The sequence below is a fragment of the Hypanus sabinus genome, chromosome 13, assembly GCF_030144855.1.
Source record: "Hypanus sabinus isolate sHypSab1 chromosome 13, sHypSab1.hap1, whole genome shotgun sequence".
NCBI classification, from domain to species: domain Eukaryota; kingdom Metazoa; phylum Chordata; class Chondrichthyes; order Myliobatiformes; family Dasyatidae; genus Hypanus; species Hypanus sabinus.
Genome location: NC_082718.1, coordinates 46416043 through 46431787, shown reverse-complemented (window position 1 = coordinate 46431787; position 15745 = coordinate 46416043). Strand labels below are relative to the sequence as shown.

Sequence of the window (15745 nt, the reverse complement as noted above, 5' to 3'; positions counted from 1 at the left end):
GTCTACCCAGTGGGTTGCTTCACTCAAAAACTGCATCCAGCTGGAAAACTGACACTGAAATTGTGAATCCGGAGCAGGAAATTAAACTGCAAAGGCTATGCTTTGTTGTGCACATTTAACATGAAACATTCAGCGCTGCAAGGAAAAAGTGCTTTATATTGTTGCAAATCTTTTATTGATTATAATTTCTCATTGAACATATAAAGAATTCTAACAGAAGGTATGATTTAGAGTACATTCCTACTTTCACCACATAAGCAAATATAGATAGCAAATATTTTTTCTTAAAATCACCAATAATCAATTGCTTATTCTACCAAAGATAAATACACATACTAAACATTTTAAAATTTCTGTATCATTTAAGATGTAATCACATTAATTTTTTTGCAGTTGACTAGATGTGCAAACCTACAGTTTTGCAAAGACTGGTTTGTCTTTGCAAAGTTTACATGTGCAAGTCTTTGCAGAGGAGTACTTGTACTTCATAGTTTTTCCATCGTGGCAGTTCAGTGTTGTTTCTTTTTCCTCTACTTCATTTTCTTGACAACATTCACATTTGTGCATCATGCCATTTTTCATGGAATTAAATCTGAAAAATAACCAAATCATAGTAGGTCAACTTGAGATAAACCATAATTAGATTAGGATAAAACCAAGTGCATTAGAAACATGGTGTGATGTATCATAGACATACATTCAGTGGTCACTTTATTAGTTACACCTGTATGTTGATCATAAATAGCCAATTATATGCCAACAACTTAATGCATGGAGCATGCAGACTTGGTCAAGAGGGCTGTTGTTGTTCAGACCAAAAATCAGAATGGGGAAGACTAACTGTGGAATGATATTTGGTGCCAGATGGTGTAGTTTGACTATCTCAGAAACTTCTGATCTGCTGGAATTTTCACAGTCGACAGTCTCTAGAGAATACAGAGCATGGTGCAAAAAAATCCAGTGAGCAGCAGTTATTTGGGCAAAAATGCCTTTTCAATGAGGTCAGAAGAGAATGACCAGTGTGATTCAAGCTGACAGTAAGGTGATAGTAACTCAAGTAATCAGACATTACATCAGTGGTTTGCAGAACAACATCTCTGAATGCATAACATGTCAAACATTGAAGCGGATGAGCTGCAGTAGAAGACCTAATGAAAAGGCCGCTAAGTGTAAGAACAAACTAATTCTAATCAAGTACACAACAGAAGAAAATAAAGTAAGTTGTCAGCTACCTAGCCCTTCAGGTCTGACTGCCCATTCAATATGATCATGATTGATCAGCCCTAGTAGGTAGACAGGGTGGTGAAGAAATCTTGTGGCGCGCTGGCCTTCATCAGTCAGGGAATGATTACAGCTGATAGAATGTTATGTTACAGTTGCAAAAGATATCGGTGAGACATCACTTGGAGAACTGTACAGTTATAGCAAAGATACCATAGAACAGTAGAACATTACAGCACAGAAACAGGCCTTCCTTAGAAGTGCATTGAAAAAAGAGAGCAGAGAAGATCTACAAAGGCTTGAATTGGAGTGAGAGGTTGGGCGGGCAATGACTTTATAGAGAGTAGGAAACTTATGGGTGGTTTTATATAAATGTATAAAATCCCGTGGGACATATTTAGGATGAATATACACAGTATTTTTCCCAGTGAAGGAGAACTAAAATCTAGAGGATATTGGTTTAAGGCAAGAACAGATAATTTTAAAGGAACCTGAGGATCAATTTCTTCATGTAGAGGATCATAGGTATATGGAATGAGAAAGTGGTTGACACAGCTACAATAACAACATTTAAAAGGCACTTGGACGGGACAAATGGATGGGAAGGTTTTGGGAGGACATGGGTCAAATGTTATGAGCTTGGTGGGCAACTTGGCTAGCACTGACAAGTTGGGCCATAGTGCCTGGCTCTGTGTTGTATTAATCTGTGATTTTAAACCTTAAGTCCTGTACTAGTTCTCCTTAGCACTCAATTCCCCAATCATTCAATAAACAATCATGAACCTCTAAATATCTCTAATGATCTATCAGAACCCACCAAGATAGGGAATTCTAGAGATTTGCCGTCCTCTGAAAAGAAATTCCAATAAATCTGTTTCAATAACAACCCCTATATCTTGTAACAATGCCCTTTAACTTTGAGATTCTCCAAGAATATAATGTCCCCTTTGGATCTTCTATGTTTCAAAGTAATTACCTCTCATTCTTATAAATTTCAAAGAATACAAATCCAGTTTCTTTAACCGGATGTGAACAGGCAATTTTCTCATTGCAGGAATTGGCCTAGTGAATCTAGTTTGGATCGTTTTCATTAAAGATCGCAGGGGACTGTCTCCAGAAATTTGGGAACAAGTGCACAGTGCTCAAAGTGAAATTGTAAGTGTTTCACTGTTCCTCAATGCTAATCCATGTGTTATAAAGGCCAATATTCCATTTGTCCTAGCTACTCTGCACCACATGCTAGCTTGTGATTCACATACAAGAATACCTCTTAGCAGAAACTTTGACTGCTCATTTCCCTTTATAGGTTCTCCCTGACCTGTTGGGTTCTAACAGCATTTTATGTTCGTTGCTCCAATGTGTCAAATATCAGTGCTCCAACTTCTGCTGCAGTCATAATACATCTTTGGCATCTAATATCTCCTCTAAATGCATTAAAATAGAGGCTTATCTAGCTGCATTAATCGCACAGCAACGATTACTGAAGGACAAACATGCTCCATAGGAAAATCTACGCAGAAGGAAGGAGCGTTTTAGGTTGCAGGAAGAAATAGCTGCACAGATAGCCAAAGTTAATGTGCTAAGGGCTTCACATGAGGCAAATGCTAAAAGTACTCCAGCAGGACAGTCTTATGGTGCGAGTTCCTATATTGGAAAGGCACAGAGAAAAATAGAAACACTCAATGTCAATATTAATTCATTTGTTCCTCAAATGTTTGCGAAACATGCACAAGAATCTCAAGAGGTAGCTCAGGGTTTACTCTCAGTCTGCTCTAATGCGCTCTGAGCCTATGTCATATCCAGCAGCTCAAAGGGCTCATTAACCTACAGCACAGAAACACTCTTGTTTCAGATGATAGAGGTCAAAACAGTATTATTGATATTATGAGTCAAAATGAAATAAAAGCCTTATTGGTACAACAGCAATGCATTTCATTTTTGCCTAAAAGAGACATTCTAATCTTCGTTGGTGATCATTGCATTATCCTGCATTAATTAGGGCTTTTGAAAAGAGTGTTGAAGGCAAGACCGATAGCTATCGAGACTGCCTCTAATTCCTTGAACAGTAGAGGTCGCACTAGAGAACCTGTCAGAAGGTTAATGTTAATCCTAAGAAAGGATATGGAAAAGCTGAGGCTTTATTACAGGAACATAAATTGTTGAACAGAAATTTGCATCTGTCTACATGCAAAAAGCCATTTCTTGGGTACCAATCAAATCTGAAAATATGAAAGCTCTTTAAGACAGTAGTCTTTTTCTTAGAGGCTATTGCAATGAAGAAGTAGATGTGAGCTGCATGAGCCTGATAATATATTGACTATTGTAAAGAAATTGCCCTATATACTTAGGGATAAATGGAGAACAATGGTCTGCGAACTGCAAGAAAGGCACAGCTGTAAGATTACTTTCACCGACCTTGTTGATTTTATTGATTTTATTTAATTGAAAGGTACAAAGAGATTACTACAGATCCGGTATTTGGGAATATAAAGGATGCTACATCACCAGCAATAAGCAGAGGTGTGAATGAATCTGAATCATAGTTTCATTCTAAGCCTAAAAGAAGCAGCTTTGCCATAATTGTCACCACTATGAGAGGTAAAGCTAAAAATGAACGAATGAAAAGGAAAAGGTCTTGTTAGCCAAAAGGGTTTGTCTGTTCCGCATGGGTGAACATACAGTATATTGGATTCATGCTCTCAGCTGGGGAAAAAGGGCTCAGTAATTATATTGCCTTCCTAAAGGAAAATGATGTCTGCCTTGGTTATTTGTGTACAGGACACATCAGCAAGGTTTGTAGGAAGCATCTTTCATGCAAGGTATGCAATGGCAAGCATTCCAGCATACTTTATATTCACTGTGACAGAAAGGGTGCAGAATTGAAACAAGCTATGAAAGAATCAGACACAATAGTGAGTAGTGCCCTGATATCTAATAGCCTTATGTGGGCTGATGATCATAATTGTAAACTTGCTATAATTCCAATACAAGTGACGTCTAAGAAGGGTAACAAGACAGTTGTTTCTTGTGCTTTCCAGATCAAGGAAGTACAGCAGTGTTCTGCACTGTGGGCCTCATGAACAAGCTCAACCTCACAGGAAAAAGGACACACATTCTCTTACACACCATGGGTCAAGAGATGGTCATAAATAACTACATTGTTTCAGGATTGGAAATTGCTGGCTGGGATAGTAAAAACTGTTGTCACATAGGTTGGGGCATCGTAGAAGCTTTGTCTCAGTTCCATTGAGTCTGGTTAGAGCCAGCAAATGTGCTAGGAGTCTTGCATTCCCTTCTTTCAAAACCAGCAGTTGCGCACTGTTGGGCCCTGGCATCTTATCTACCTTTAGTCTATTAGCTTTTCCTTATCAATCAGGATTGTAATTAGTTCCTTCATGGTATCTGAAACTCGCCCATTTGTTATACTTGGGGTATCTGCAGTGTACTTCACTGTGAAGATTAATGCAAATTATTGTTTTAACCCATCTATTATTTCTTGTTATTAATTCCAGGTCTCATGGCTTAGGAAGTCCCACATTTCCTGGGCCACCCTCATCATTTTATATGTCCATATAGCTCTTGCCGTTTGTTTGATCTTACTTTCTAGTTTTCTCTCATAATGGGTTTTCTCCAGGCTTCCCTCTTGCTGCTAGCTACTGGTCTACCACTAATCCCTGCCACTTTTAAAATTCCAATTTAATATTTTCCTTGTTCCTTTGTTCACCATGGATGATTCATTTGTGGAATCCCTCTTTCTAAATTGGATAAATTTCAATTTATTGTAATGAATGAACTATTTAAGTATCTGTCACTGATGCTGAATCATCATTGTGCCAAATTACTGGGCCCATTCTGGACAAATACATCTTCATATCTTGGTAATTGCCCTTAAGTGAAGGACACCAGTTTTGGACCCAAGGTGTCTGCCGTTTTACTGCAAGAAACTACTTCCTCTTGGTTGCCTTACCATTAGATCTCTTATTGATCCAACCTCATACATGTGAACAAATCTATAAAGGCTTATTGCATGTAAACACTGAAATATACTTTATCAAGAATCCATGACCCTCTCCACAAATTGCCGCTCCATGGTACCATTTCAGTTTGTTTAATGCAATCAACCTGCAGATTAAAATCACTTGATATTGTTTACGGTCCCCAAACATCCCTTCAATATTTCTGCATTTATCCTTTTCCTGTTGAGAAGCAACACTTCTGGAACTATACACGAATCCCATCTAAGTTTTCTTTCTCCAGCTATTCCGTTTTGCTGCCCAAACACATTCCACATCACTGTCCAGTGCATCTCCATCACAACTCAGCTTTGCTGGACACCTTTGATAATAACACCACCCCGACTCCTGTCCCTCTTTGCCTATTCTTTTGGAGCACTGAATAACCTGGAGTATTGAATTCCCTGTCCTAGTCACCCTGCACAAAATTTCACTGGATCCTGTATTATTCTATCCCAATGTCTCAACATTACTTTTGGTTAAAAGTCCTGCCACAAAAAATCCTCTCCATCTCCAACTTGTTTAAAGCCCTGTAACAACTGTACTTCTGCAATTTGCCACTACTTTGATCCAAGCACACTTTGGATGAAGATGTGGCTCAGGTAATAATCTTGAGAGTAGTTCTGCCTTTCAATTTTTCCCCATGCCAGTCAGAATTCCTCAGCAGAACTTTCATCGTCTTTCTAACTATATATGTTGTGCAATGAAGCACAGTGGGGTTCACCAGATCCCACATGTTACAACCATTGTGCATTTCCTTCCCAGCCAACTCTGTTCAATGTAAGTAGCCAGATGAATTACATTAATTAGTTTGAAGGGATTGAATATGTTTCCCATTTGCACTCCTGAGATAAACTAACACCCCTTGATTTAAATCGTGTGGCCAATCAGAAGTGAATGGGAGTGAATATTCACTGATCACCTGCTGCTGTCCTGTCACATGACACTTAGGTACTGAAAATCAGAAGCAAACTTGTAATCAGATCAGTATCTTCCCATTCTTTAAAACTGAACTCTGCTTCAGTCCTCCTTCTTTCTTTGCCCTCCAAGTCTTGGGCTTCCTGCTCTTCCACAATTTTGCCTTTACTCACTACATTGATTTATAGTTAAACATAAAATACTGATTTCCCTCATAGCAAAAGAAATTAGAAATTCAATTTTTTTTAATGGTAACTATGCATTTATTTCTACAGTTTTGTACTATTGCTGGATGACTAGCTTCCTTTTCTTTCTGTGTCTTCAGTTGTTATTTGTTGTATCAGCCAATAATCATTCCACTCTTTTTCTTTGTTTTTCTCTCCCCATACCTATTCACATATTCTTTAATCACCTCATAGAGTACAAATGCAAACCAGAGATTCTCTGACCTGCCAGGAATTCTCACCTTTTTACATGTACTAATTTATTTTTTGTTTTAAAACTCAACAAATATATTCAATCACATGACTTACATGGAGAATGACCTGCAGAATCCTTCACATGAGTTCACTTCAACAAATGCTGAACAAACATCCTTGGTTAATTTAATCCGCTTAGGTTGAACTGCACATCGTTGGACTGTGGAGAAATAATAATGTGGAAATTATAGAAATCAATCAGTATCTTTAAGTTATTTTAAATGTATAATAAAGAAAACTTAAACTTTGAATTACATTGATTAAAACTGAAAAAAGGTGCATGTGGCAAAATGTTCTTTTATACTTTTTGTCATGGTAAAACTTTACATCTGCAATAAATGTCAATCCATGTACAAAATTTACATTTTGTTCTCATAATGATGCAAGTGGCTTTCAAACTTGGACAAACACGTTTGTCGGTGGAATGCGTTAGTTGTTAGTGATGTTCAGTAGTTAACAAAACCAGAAGGGTGAAAGCTTGGGCAGAAATGGGACAAAAAACAGAAGTGTGGACATCTGTCATGTATTTGCTCACTTCAACTTGTTCAAATTAGTCTGTCCCTTCTCTGTATCCTTTTCACAATACAGCCTCCCACCCAGCTTTATGTAGTTTGCAAATTTGGGAAATATTTAATTTCCTCATTCAAGTCATTAATATATACATCATAAAAACTGGGTTTTTAGAACTGATCTATGTGCTAATTAGCTGCAGAGATAGACTGGTTTTGACACAGGTCAGAGTTACACCCCAGCTTTTCCATTGTGAAAGCCTATCAGTGTTTTTGGTATAAGGCAGCTAAAACTTAGTGGAAGAGCAGCAAGATCAACTGGCTGGATCAAATCAACTGAGTGTGGATAGAAAAGGACCACAGCTAACTCTTAACAGGCCAAGTTCATTAAGACCTAATTCAAAGCTTTTGATACAGACACTTCAACTTAATCTCCATCAACTGAAAATCCTAATGAATTAGTGGATACAGCTTCATCCATCATGTGTAAAGGCCCCGCCCCCCCATAGTGAGCAGATCTACATGGAACACTGTCACAGGGAAGTAGCATCCATCATCAAGGACCCCCACCATCTAGCCCAGGCATGGGCAAACTACGGCCCGCGGGCCATATGCGGCCCGTTAAGCTTTTTAATCCGGCCCGCAGAACTTGATGAAATTATATTAATAAACCTTGTTAACGTTTTTTCCCCGCAATTCTGGCATTTTCCCAATGGATGACTCACTCTATATACATTGACCTTTGTTGAGGTGCAGCGTATTACTCCACATTTGCGCTTTACTTTGTGACCTTGTGGCAACCCATTTCCTGGCACATCCGAACCAGCTCACAATTAGCCAGTGTTCCGACTAAGGGAGATAGCCTGCGGGGATTTGCGAGCACAGAGCTCCTCATACTGGCGCGCTCTCACAGTTGTGGCACAGGGGACAATTGAATAAGAAGGAGCAGGACAAGTAGACCTGCATCTCCTACAGTTTTTGAAATAAAGACAGTCAGGAGGAGAGTGATGATGATAATATCTTGAAGGATAACAGCATTTTCAGTGCTTTAAAATAATAACTGTTATTATTAAAAAAAGCTGTATTTTATTCATTTAATTTTCAGTGTTTTAAAAGTCATTTCAATAAATAGCTAAATACCATGGGACTTCAAAGACAGATATTTTGTTGTAAATCATTTGCTCATTTTCAATTGAAATTAAAGCACATGTTTTCTACATTTCCCATGATATTTTATTTTCTCTTATGAGGTGTATTACCAAAACACTCCGTCCATCTGCTCCTGGTCTGGCCCCCCTGACAAATTTTAGAACCCTTTGTGGCCCTCGAGTCAAAAAGTTTGCCCACCCCTGATCTAGCCTATGCTCTCTTCTTGTTGCTGCCATCAGGAAGGAGGTACAGGAGCCTCAGGACCCACACCACCAGGTTCGGGAACACTTAATACCCCTGAACTATCTGGCTCTCGAACCAGAAGGGATAACTTCACTCACTCTATCACTGAACTTCCCTACATTATTTGTTTATATTTATTATTTCTTTCTTCCTTGCTTTTTGTATCAGCACAATTTGTTGTCTTTTGCATATCAGTTGTTTGTCAGTCCTGTTGGGAGCAATCTTTCATTGATTCTATTGTGTTGATTGTATTTCTTGTGAATGCCCACAAGAAAATGAATCTCAAGTTTGCCTCTGTTGACATGTATGTATTTTGAGAATAAGTTTACTTTGTACTTTAATTTTGTTCCAATCAAGATGGCCTAAGCACAGTTCTCAATTTAATAATGGCGTGAAAACCTGACAGGAATATGTCTTGCTTCAGTGCCCTCTTATATGGAAAGAATTAATAGAAAATATCAGGACACAGCATACACATTTTATGGCTAAGTTAAATGTAGTCACTTTTGTGTAACAGAAATGGAAATTTCTCCGGTTCTCATTTTTGTATAATGCACAATGTATATCATTTATGGTCCAACATGGTTTGATAGCTTTAAAACAACTTACCTTCTAAGGGACATTGATAGCAGCAGTGGAATTCATCCCATACTTTAGAAGCCTAAATAAATGGAAAATATTGAATTGCACCATTGTCTACATTTTATTTAAATTTCAATTGTTATTTGTGATGTTCGAAAATTACACAGAAAATATGAATAAAGGTGATAATGAAAAATTGGTTCAAGTTAAATTATGGCAGAAATCAATTGCAATTAGTCTCCTCTTTTTGAAACATGATTACTTTTCCAGGTTGTTACACAAATATTTATTTCAGTCATCTATAACAAGAATATGGAGATGGCGTGTAATTGTGATTCCATCTATTTAATATATGGTGCTAAATGTTAATGTTTCTGTTGCTGGTCAATTTGTATTTTACAATTTCTGCTTTTCACAGCATTTAGATTTGTGTTTCTTTCAATTGTGTTTTGTATTCTGTGGCACTGTGACAATTATGGTGAAATTATGATTATATTCTGAAATATTATTTCACTGTCAACATTCTTTAAATCATTTATCACATACTTTGTAATTTCTAATGGCAGTGCTTTGTAAAGAAATACTTACTGTAGTGTCAACAGTAAATCCTCCCTGCTTAATATGTTAAAGAATTGTTGCAAAATAAACTCTTCTCAACCCATTAATATTTCTTTAGTATCATTTTAGAACTATATCTATGTTTATATTGGTAAGTGTTTCATGTTATCCTATGATCAGGTATGAGTTGATGAAATCAATTTACATTAATGTGTTTAGCTGGTAGGGAGAGGAGGCTGTTGCTAAAATAGAATAAGTGAACTAGTGGAATGCACTGTCAAGTCAAATGTAGCATATTTAAATGTACATTAAGGTTTTCCTTATTCCTTTTCAACAAACTGACATAACAGACTTGAGTGAATTAAAATAAATCATTACAGCCTGGAGTTTCTTCCTCTGACATGATTTGCGGTTTTTGTGTCAATTTGTTCCCAACATAAATGAAACTAATAAGGTTAGCCAATACGGTTTTATGAAAGCTATCAAAGCTAGCATTTATTCCAGTAATTCGGGCTATATTAAAACCTCTGTTACTGATATGAACCAGCTTATCAATGGTTCCTACACTTTAAATAAAAATCTCTTGAAGGATTATGTTTCTCACCATCTTTTATGTTTCTATTACTGGTAGAAACTTTACAAGTATTTTGGAAATCCAAAAATTTGCTTCCTGTTTTGCAGATCTTTTATGTTTATCACTGATTAGTGAATTTGTTACACTATTAAGAATTACAGAAAAATACATCAATAACGAAAACAGAGAATGGTAAAACATTTTCAGCTGCTCAGGCAGTATCTATGGAAAGAATAGCAGTTAAACTGTCAGGTTAAAAAACTTTGTCAGAACACTTTATCTTTACCTGAAACATTAACTCTATATCTCTTTCCACAGATGCTTCCAGACATGCAGTGTTCCAAGCAGTTTCTGATTTTAAGACTTACAGAATTTGCTGCTTTTTAAAATTTTCAGTGCATTGGTGTTATGAAAGTCAGTACAAATGGAATCTGGTACAAATCCAACAGTTTTTTATACAAACCTCATCACAGCTTGATTGAGAAGAACATGTTATTTTAGTCTCTACAACCACACCTTTTGTACATGTGAAGTGTACACATGTGTTATTGGGGTGAAACCAAGTTTCACCTTCCTGAAATAGAAGAAATATATTCATCAAAAAAAGTTTAAATAAACCCAATATGTCTATTTGTATTTGATAATAAGGGAAGAGAAATGGTAGTTAAATCCAGACAAGTGTGAGGTGTTGCACTTTGTAAGAAGTGTAAAACATAAATGGTAAATGACAGGATACTCAGATTCACTGGTGTACAAAGGATTCTGGACATGCATATCCATAGTCCTCTGAAAGGACAACACAAATAAATAGGACAGAATACAAGGCATATTTATGTTCATCAGTTGGGGTATTGAGTATAAGAACTGTTAGGCCACATTTTGAGGATTCTGTGCAAATCTGGTTACTGTATTATAGGAAGGATGTGGAGACTTTGGAGGTGGTGCAGGAAAGATTCACCAGGATGCTGCTTGAATTATAGAGTGTTTGCTATAAGGAAAGGTTAGTCAAAATCAAAATTGGATTATTTCCTCTGGAGCTTTGGAGGCTGAGCGGTGACCTCAGAGGTATTTAAAATTATGAGGGGCATTGATAGAGTAGATAACTTTCTTTTCTAGGAGGATATGTCAAATACTAGAGGGCATTGCTTTTAGGTGAGGGGGGGGATTTTTTAAAGGAGGTTTACAGGACAATTTGCACGCAGAGAATGGTAGGTATCTGGAAAATGCTGTGAGGAAAATGGTGGGTGCAGATCCATTCACAGTGTTTAAGAGGTGTTTAGGCAGGCATATGAACAGGCAGGGAATGGTAACATATAGACCACATACAGGAAGATTGGATTAGTATCATGATCAGCACAGACATTGTGGTTCCTTTGCTATACTGTTCTATGTTCTATGTAACTCCTCTCAAAATAACTCAGCTGCCTCTGGAAGTAAGTATTTTAATTATGTGATCCAGAAGAAACAATTTTGACATAGTTAACATAAGATGGTGAAACATTGGATCAATACCATTGTTATTTGGAAAAGAGAAAATCCTATCTTGAGTTAAAGATTGCTACTTTATATGTGGATATTATTATGTGAGACTGATATCTCAGATGTAATTCCCCACAGTTATTTATTGAATACCTTGCAACCATTGTCAAGGGTCATACATATAAAGCATGATCATTTTACGCAAGCACTGAAGGATGATCATTGGCTGTATCATAACATTTCAATATAAATAGTTGATGAAAAAACTAACGTGAAGAAGAACTGAAGGATTACAATGTGATCAACAAATCTCTGTGACCGGTCAGATAGAGGTATATTTTCCTTTTTTAATGTACTGAAATAAAAAATATATTCTAAAAATAATGTTCTATTCTCTATCTTTTGGAGGGAAAGACCGTTTGAAATGAGATCAAGTTGACCTAGAAAGACATGCTTAGTTCTGAGAAAGTATCTACAACCTAAAATGTTAATTGTGCTGCTTGACCTGCTGATTGTTTCCAACATTGTCTGTTATGATTTCAGATTTCCATCATCTACAGTGGTATTTGATTCTCATGCACAATGCATACCTCAGTTGTTTGAAAGCCCAAAGGCACTAATTCCATATATAGAACATAGAAAATCTACAGCACATTACAGGCCCTTTAGCCCACAATGTTGTAACTACTTTAGAAATGGCCTAGAAATTCCCTACTGCATAGCCCTCTATTTTTCTAAGCTCCATGTACCTATCTTAGAGATTCTTAAAAGACCCTATTGTATCCACCTCTGCCACCTTCGCTAGCAGTGTATTCCAAGCACCCACCACTCTCTGTGTGAAAAAATTAGCTCTGACTTCCCCCTTGTACCTAATTCCAAGCACCTTAAAACTATGCCCCCTTGTGTTAGCCATTTCAGCCCTGGGAAAAAGCCTCTGGCTATCCACATGAAGAATGCCTCTCATCATCTTATATGCCTCTATCAGGTCATCTTTCATCCTCCGTCACTCACCCTATTCTCATAAGACATGCTCTCCAATCCAGGCAACATCCTTGTCAATCTCTTCTGCACTCTCTCTATAGTACCCATATCCTTTCTGTAATGAGGTGACCAAAACAGAACACAGTACTCCAAGTGGGGTCTAACTAAGGCTTTATATAGTTGTAACATTACCTCACGGCTCTTGAACTCAATCCCACGGTTGATGAAGGTCAACACACCATACACATTCTTAACAACACTGCCAACCTGTGCAGCAGCTTTGAGTGTCCTATAGACACAAACCCATGACCTTGCTGATCCTCCACACTGCCATGAGTCTTACCATTAATATTATATTCTGTCTTCAAATTTGACCTACCAAAATGAACCACTTCACACTTATCTGGGTTGAACTCTATCTGCCACTTCTCAGCCTAGTCCTGCATCCTATCGATGTCCTGCTGAACCTCTGACAATCCTCCAGACTATCCACAACACCCCCAACTTTTGTATCATCAACAAACTTAATAACCCACCCTTCTACTTCCTCATCCAGCTCATTTATAAAAATCACAAAGAGGAGAGGCCCCGGAACAGATTCCTGCAGAACACCACTGGTCACTGTCCTCCATGCAAAATATGAACCCTCTCCAACTACCCTTTGCTTCTGTGTTCAAGCCAATTCTGGATCCACAAAGCAAGGTATCCTTGGATTCCATGCCTCATCACTTTCTGAATGAGCCTCGCATGGGGAACCTTATCAAATGCCTTACTGAAATTTGTTGGAAATTCAGCTCATTTATTGATGGTATTGAAATTCTTTAGTGGTTCTTTATGTCAAATCACAGAACAGCATTATAGGTCTGCACCAATTCTCCATGTAATTCTTCACAGTATGTGGAACTTACTGAAGAATATTTGTTGAATAATATTGATGATGTAAATACAAGTTGACTTATTGCTTTCCTTGCTTGGACTAGGGAACTAAGTCAGGAATTTAACAATGGAATTCTTGTTCATTTTGATTTGCTTTGTGAGTGAATTTTGGTATATGCAACAATAATAAACCAAGACCAATACTTGGTCAAAGGGGATTACACACTGGTAAAAACAATTGTTACATGAACACCAAGTATATTTTCAGAAATTCTGTTTGGCAAACAGCCACATTATATCAAGATAAAATGTGAACCTAGCTAGAAATTAAAATAACATCATAAGTGCAGAACTATTTCAAGCAAAGCAATATTCTATAAGGTATGATATAAGAAAAGTAATTAAAGAAATGGAGGAATGCAACTGTGAGACTGCACTTCAAAATTAAAAGGAGTGGGATGATAGAACGAGTAAATTTCAAGGTGCATGGAACAGATAGAGATGTAAACTGTCTGATTTAGTCTAATCTGGAATCTGATTAGGAACTGAATGCCTCCTTTGTGCCTTCACCTAACTGAAATCTCAATGTAAATAGGAAACTGACAGTATATAAAATACAGAATGAAAATCTTTGATGGAGTAAATAAGAAAAAAAACTGACAGCATTGGCAGAAAGAGCAATATTGAGAGGGGAAATTAGGAAAGACATTAAAGTAAAGGGAAATGAGAATTATTTTTTGCCAATCAAATGTCATGGAGTGTATTACTTCATAAGGGCAATGGATACAGTTTTAATAGTGGCTTTCAAAGAGGTAGGGTAAATATTGTAGGTTACAGTGGAAAAGCAGTGCTCTGGGTCACAGGCATGTTGATTCAGTTGGACTCCTTCAGTATTGTAAAAACCTTAAAAATGTATCTGAACAGTTTAACCATGTTACTAATAACATCAGTTTCATTGCCAATGCTTCAATATAACCCTGGAGCAATTAGGATCCTGAAAAATGGTCAACTATAATGATGTTAACTGAGCTTTATTTATAAAATAGGATCACCTTTTTTTTGGGAAATTGTATCTTGATTCTCAATGGACCTTATAATTAGAAGAAAAATATTACTTAAAAATATAGATTCTAATAAAGCATTGAAGATTTTTAAAGTACTTACATTTCTTAATCTTCCTGAAAAGTCTTCGCATCCTACAGAAAAATAACACAATGCGCAATTAAATTTTTTCAAACTTTCCAAGCATCAAGGAAGGTCCTTAATTATTTTACTGTGATTTATTAAGAATATAACAACTTACTAATACATGAAGGAACACACTGGGTTTCATCTTCAGATAGCATCATTCCATCTGGACAAAAGCATCCTTCAGTGGGCGTATCGAATTTGTCTCCCAATATCATCATACTGGAATGATGATTATTATGTTTAAATGATAATTTCAAAATGGCATGAAATTCAGAATGAAATAAATGAAACAGATTTTGAAAGTATGTATATTACAAAACACTCACTTGTTCTTGCAATAATTGTGATTATGACTCGAACAGGCCTTATAGATGAAGCCATTTGGACAAACATGGTCTTAAAATTAAAATAAATTAATATTAGATACAGAAATATTCAAACTATCCACAAGATTAAAACTTTAGAAGCAGTCAGAATGTTTCAATAAAATTTCTGTCTGAAATAAGTCTATAGTCTATAGTAGGCTTATGTAGTTGCAGATGAATGTGCCTCCACAAAATCATTCTGAGTATTCCCTAAGCATAAGACCTGGATGAACCATGAGATCCTGATCAGTGGTATTCAGGTCACCCTCCTGAAGGATGCCGTCAAGTCGATTTCGGAGATTGAAATCATGGAGTCATAAGGGGCTTGTGGGAATTTGTGATGGTGTTTCCATGTTTTTATGGTCAAATTGAGCAGGAAAAGGCATTGAACTTATTTGGGAGTGACATCTTGTTGTCACCTCTGTCACTTGGTTTCCCTTTGTAGGAGGTGATAGCATTCAAGCTCAGCCACAGCTCTTGAGTATCCTTCAGATTTCTGTGCACATATGATACTAAATTGTGCATTCGAGGAAACAACATAGAACAAATTTCTTCCCCATTTTTTTCTGATATTTACATATTGGTTTATTTCTCTTCTTTACCACAG

At 36.9% G+C, this 15745-nt stretch overlaps 1 protein-coding gene across 1 annotated transcript in view; it reads right to left on the bottom strand.

Moving 5' to 3' along the window:
* Positions 1 to 209: 209 nt before the first annotated feature.
* LOC132403362 (mucin-2-like) overlaps positions 210 to 15745 on the bottom strand; it is a 109995-nt gene continuing 94459 nt past the window's right edge. Inside the window, exons 61-67 of the mRNA XM_059986782.1 lie at positions 15100 to 15169; positions 14886 to 14992; positions 14747 to 14778; positions 10710 to 10820; positions 9142 to 9193; positions 6686 to 6791; positions 210 to 592 (exon numbers count right to left, since the gene is read on the bottom strand). Coding sequence (XP_059842765.1) covers positions 412 to 592; positions 6686 to 6791; positions 9142 to 9193; positions 10710 to 10820; positions 14747 to 14778; positions 14886 to 14992; positions 15100 to 15169 — 659 coding nt within the window. The 3' untranslated portion in view covers positions 210 to 411. The remainder of the gene's footprint in view (positions 593 to 6685; positions 6792 to 9141; positions 9194 to 10709; positions 10821 to 14746; positions 14779 to 14885; positions 14993 to 15099; positions 15170 to 15745) is intronic.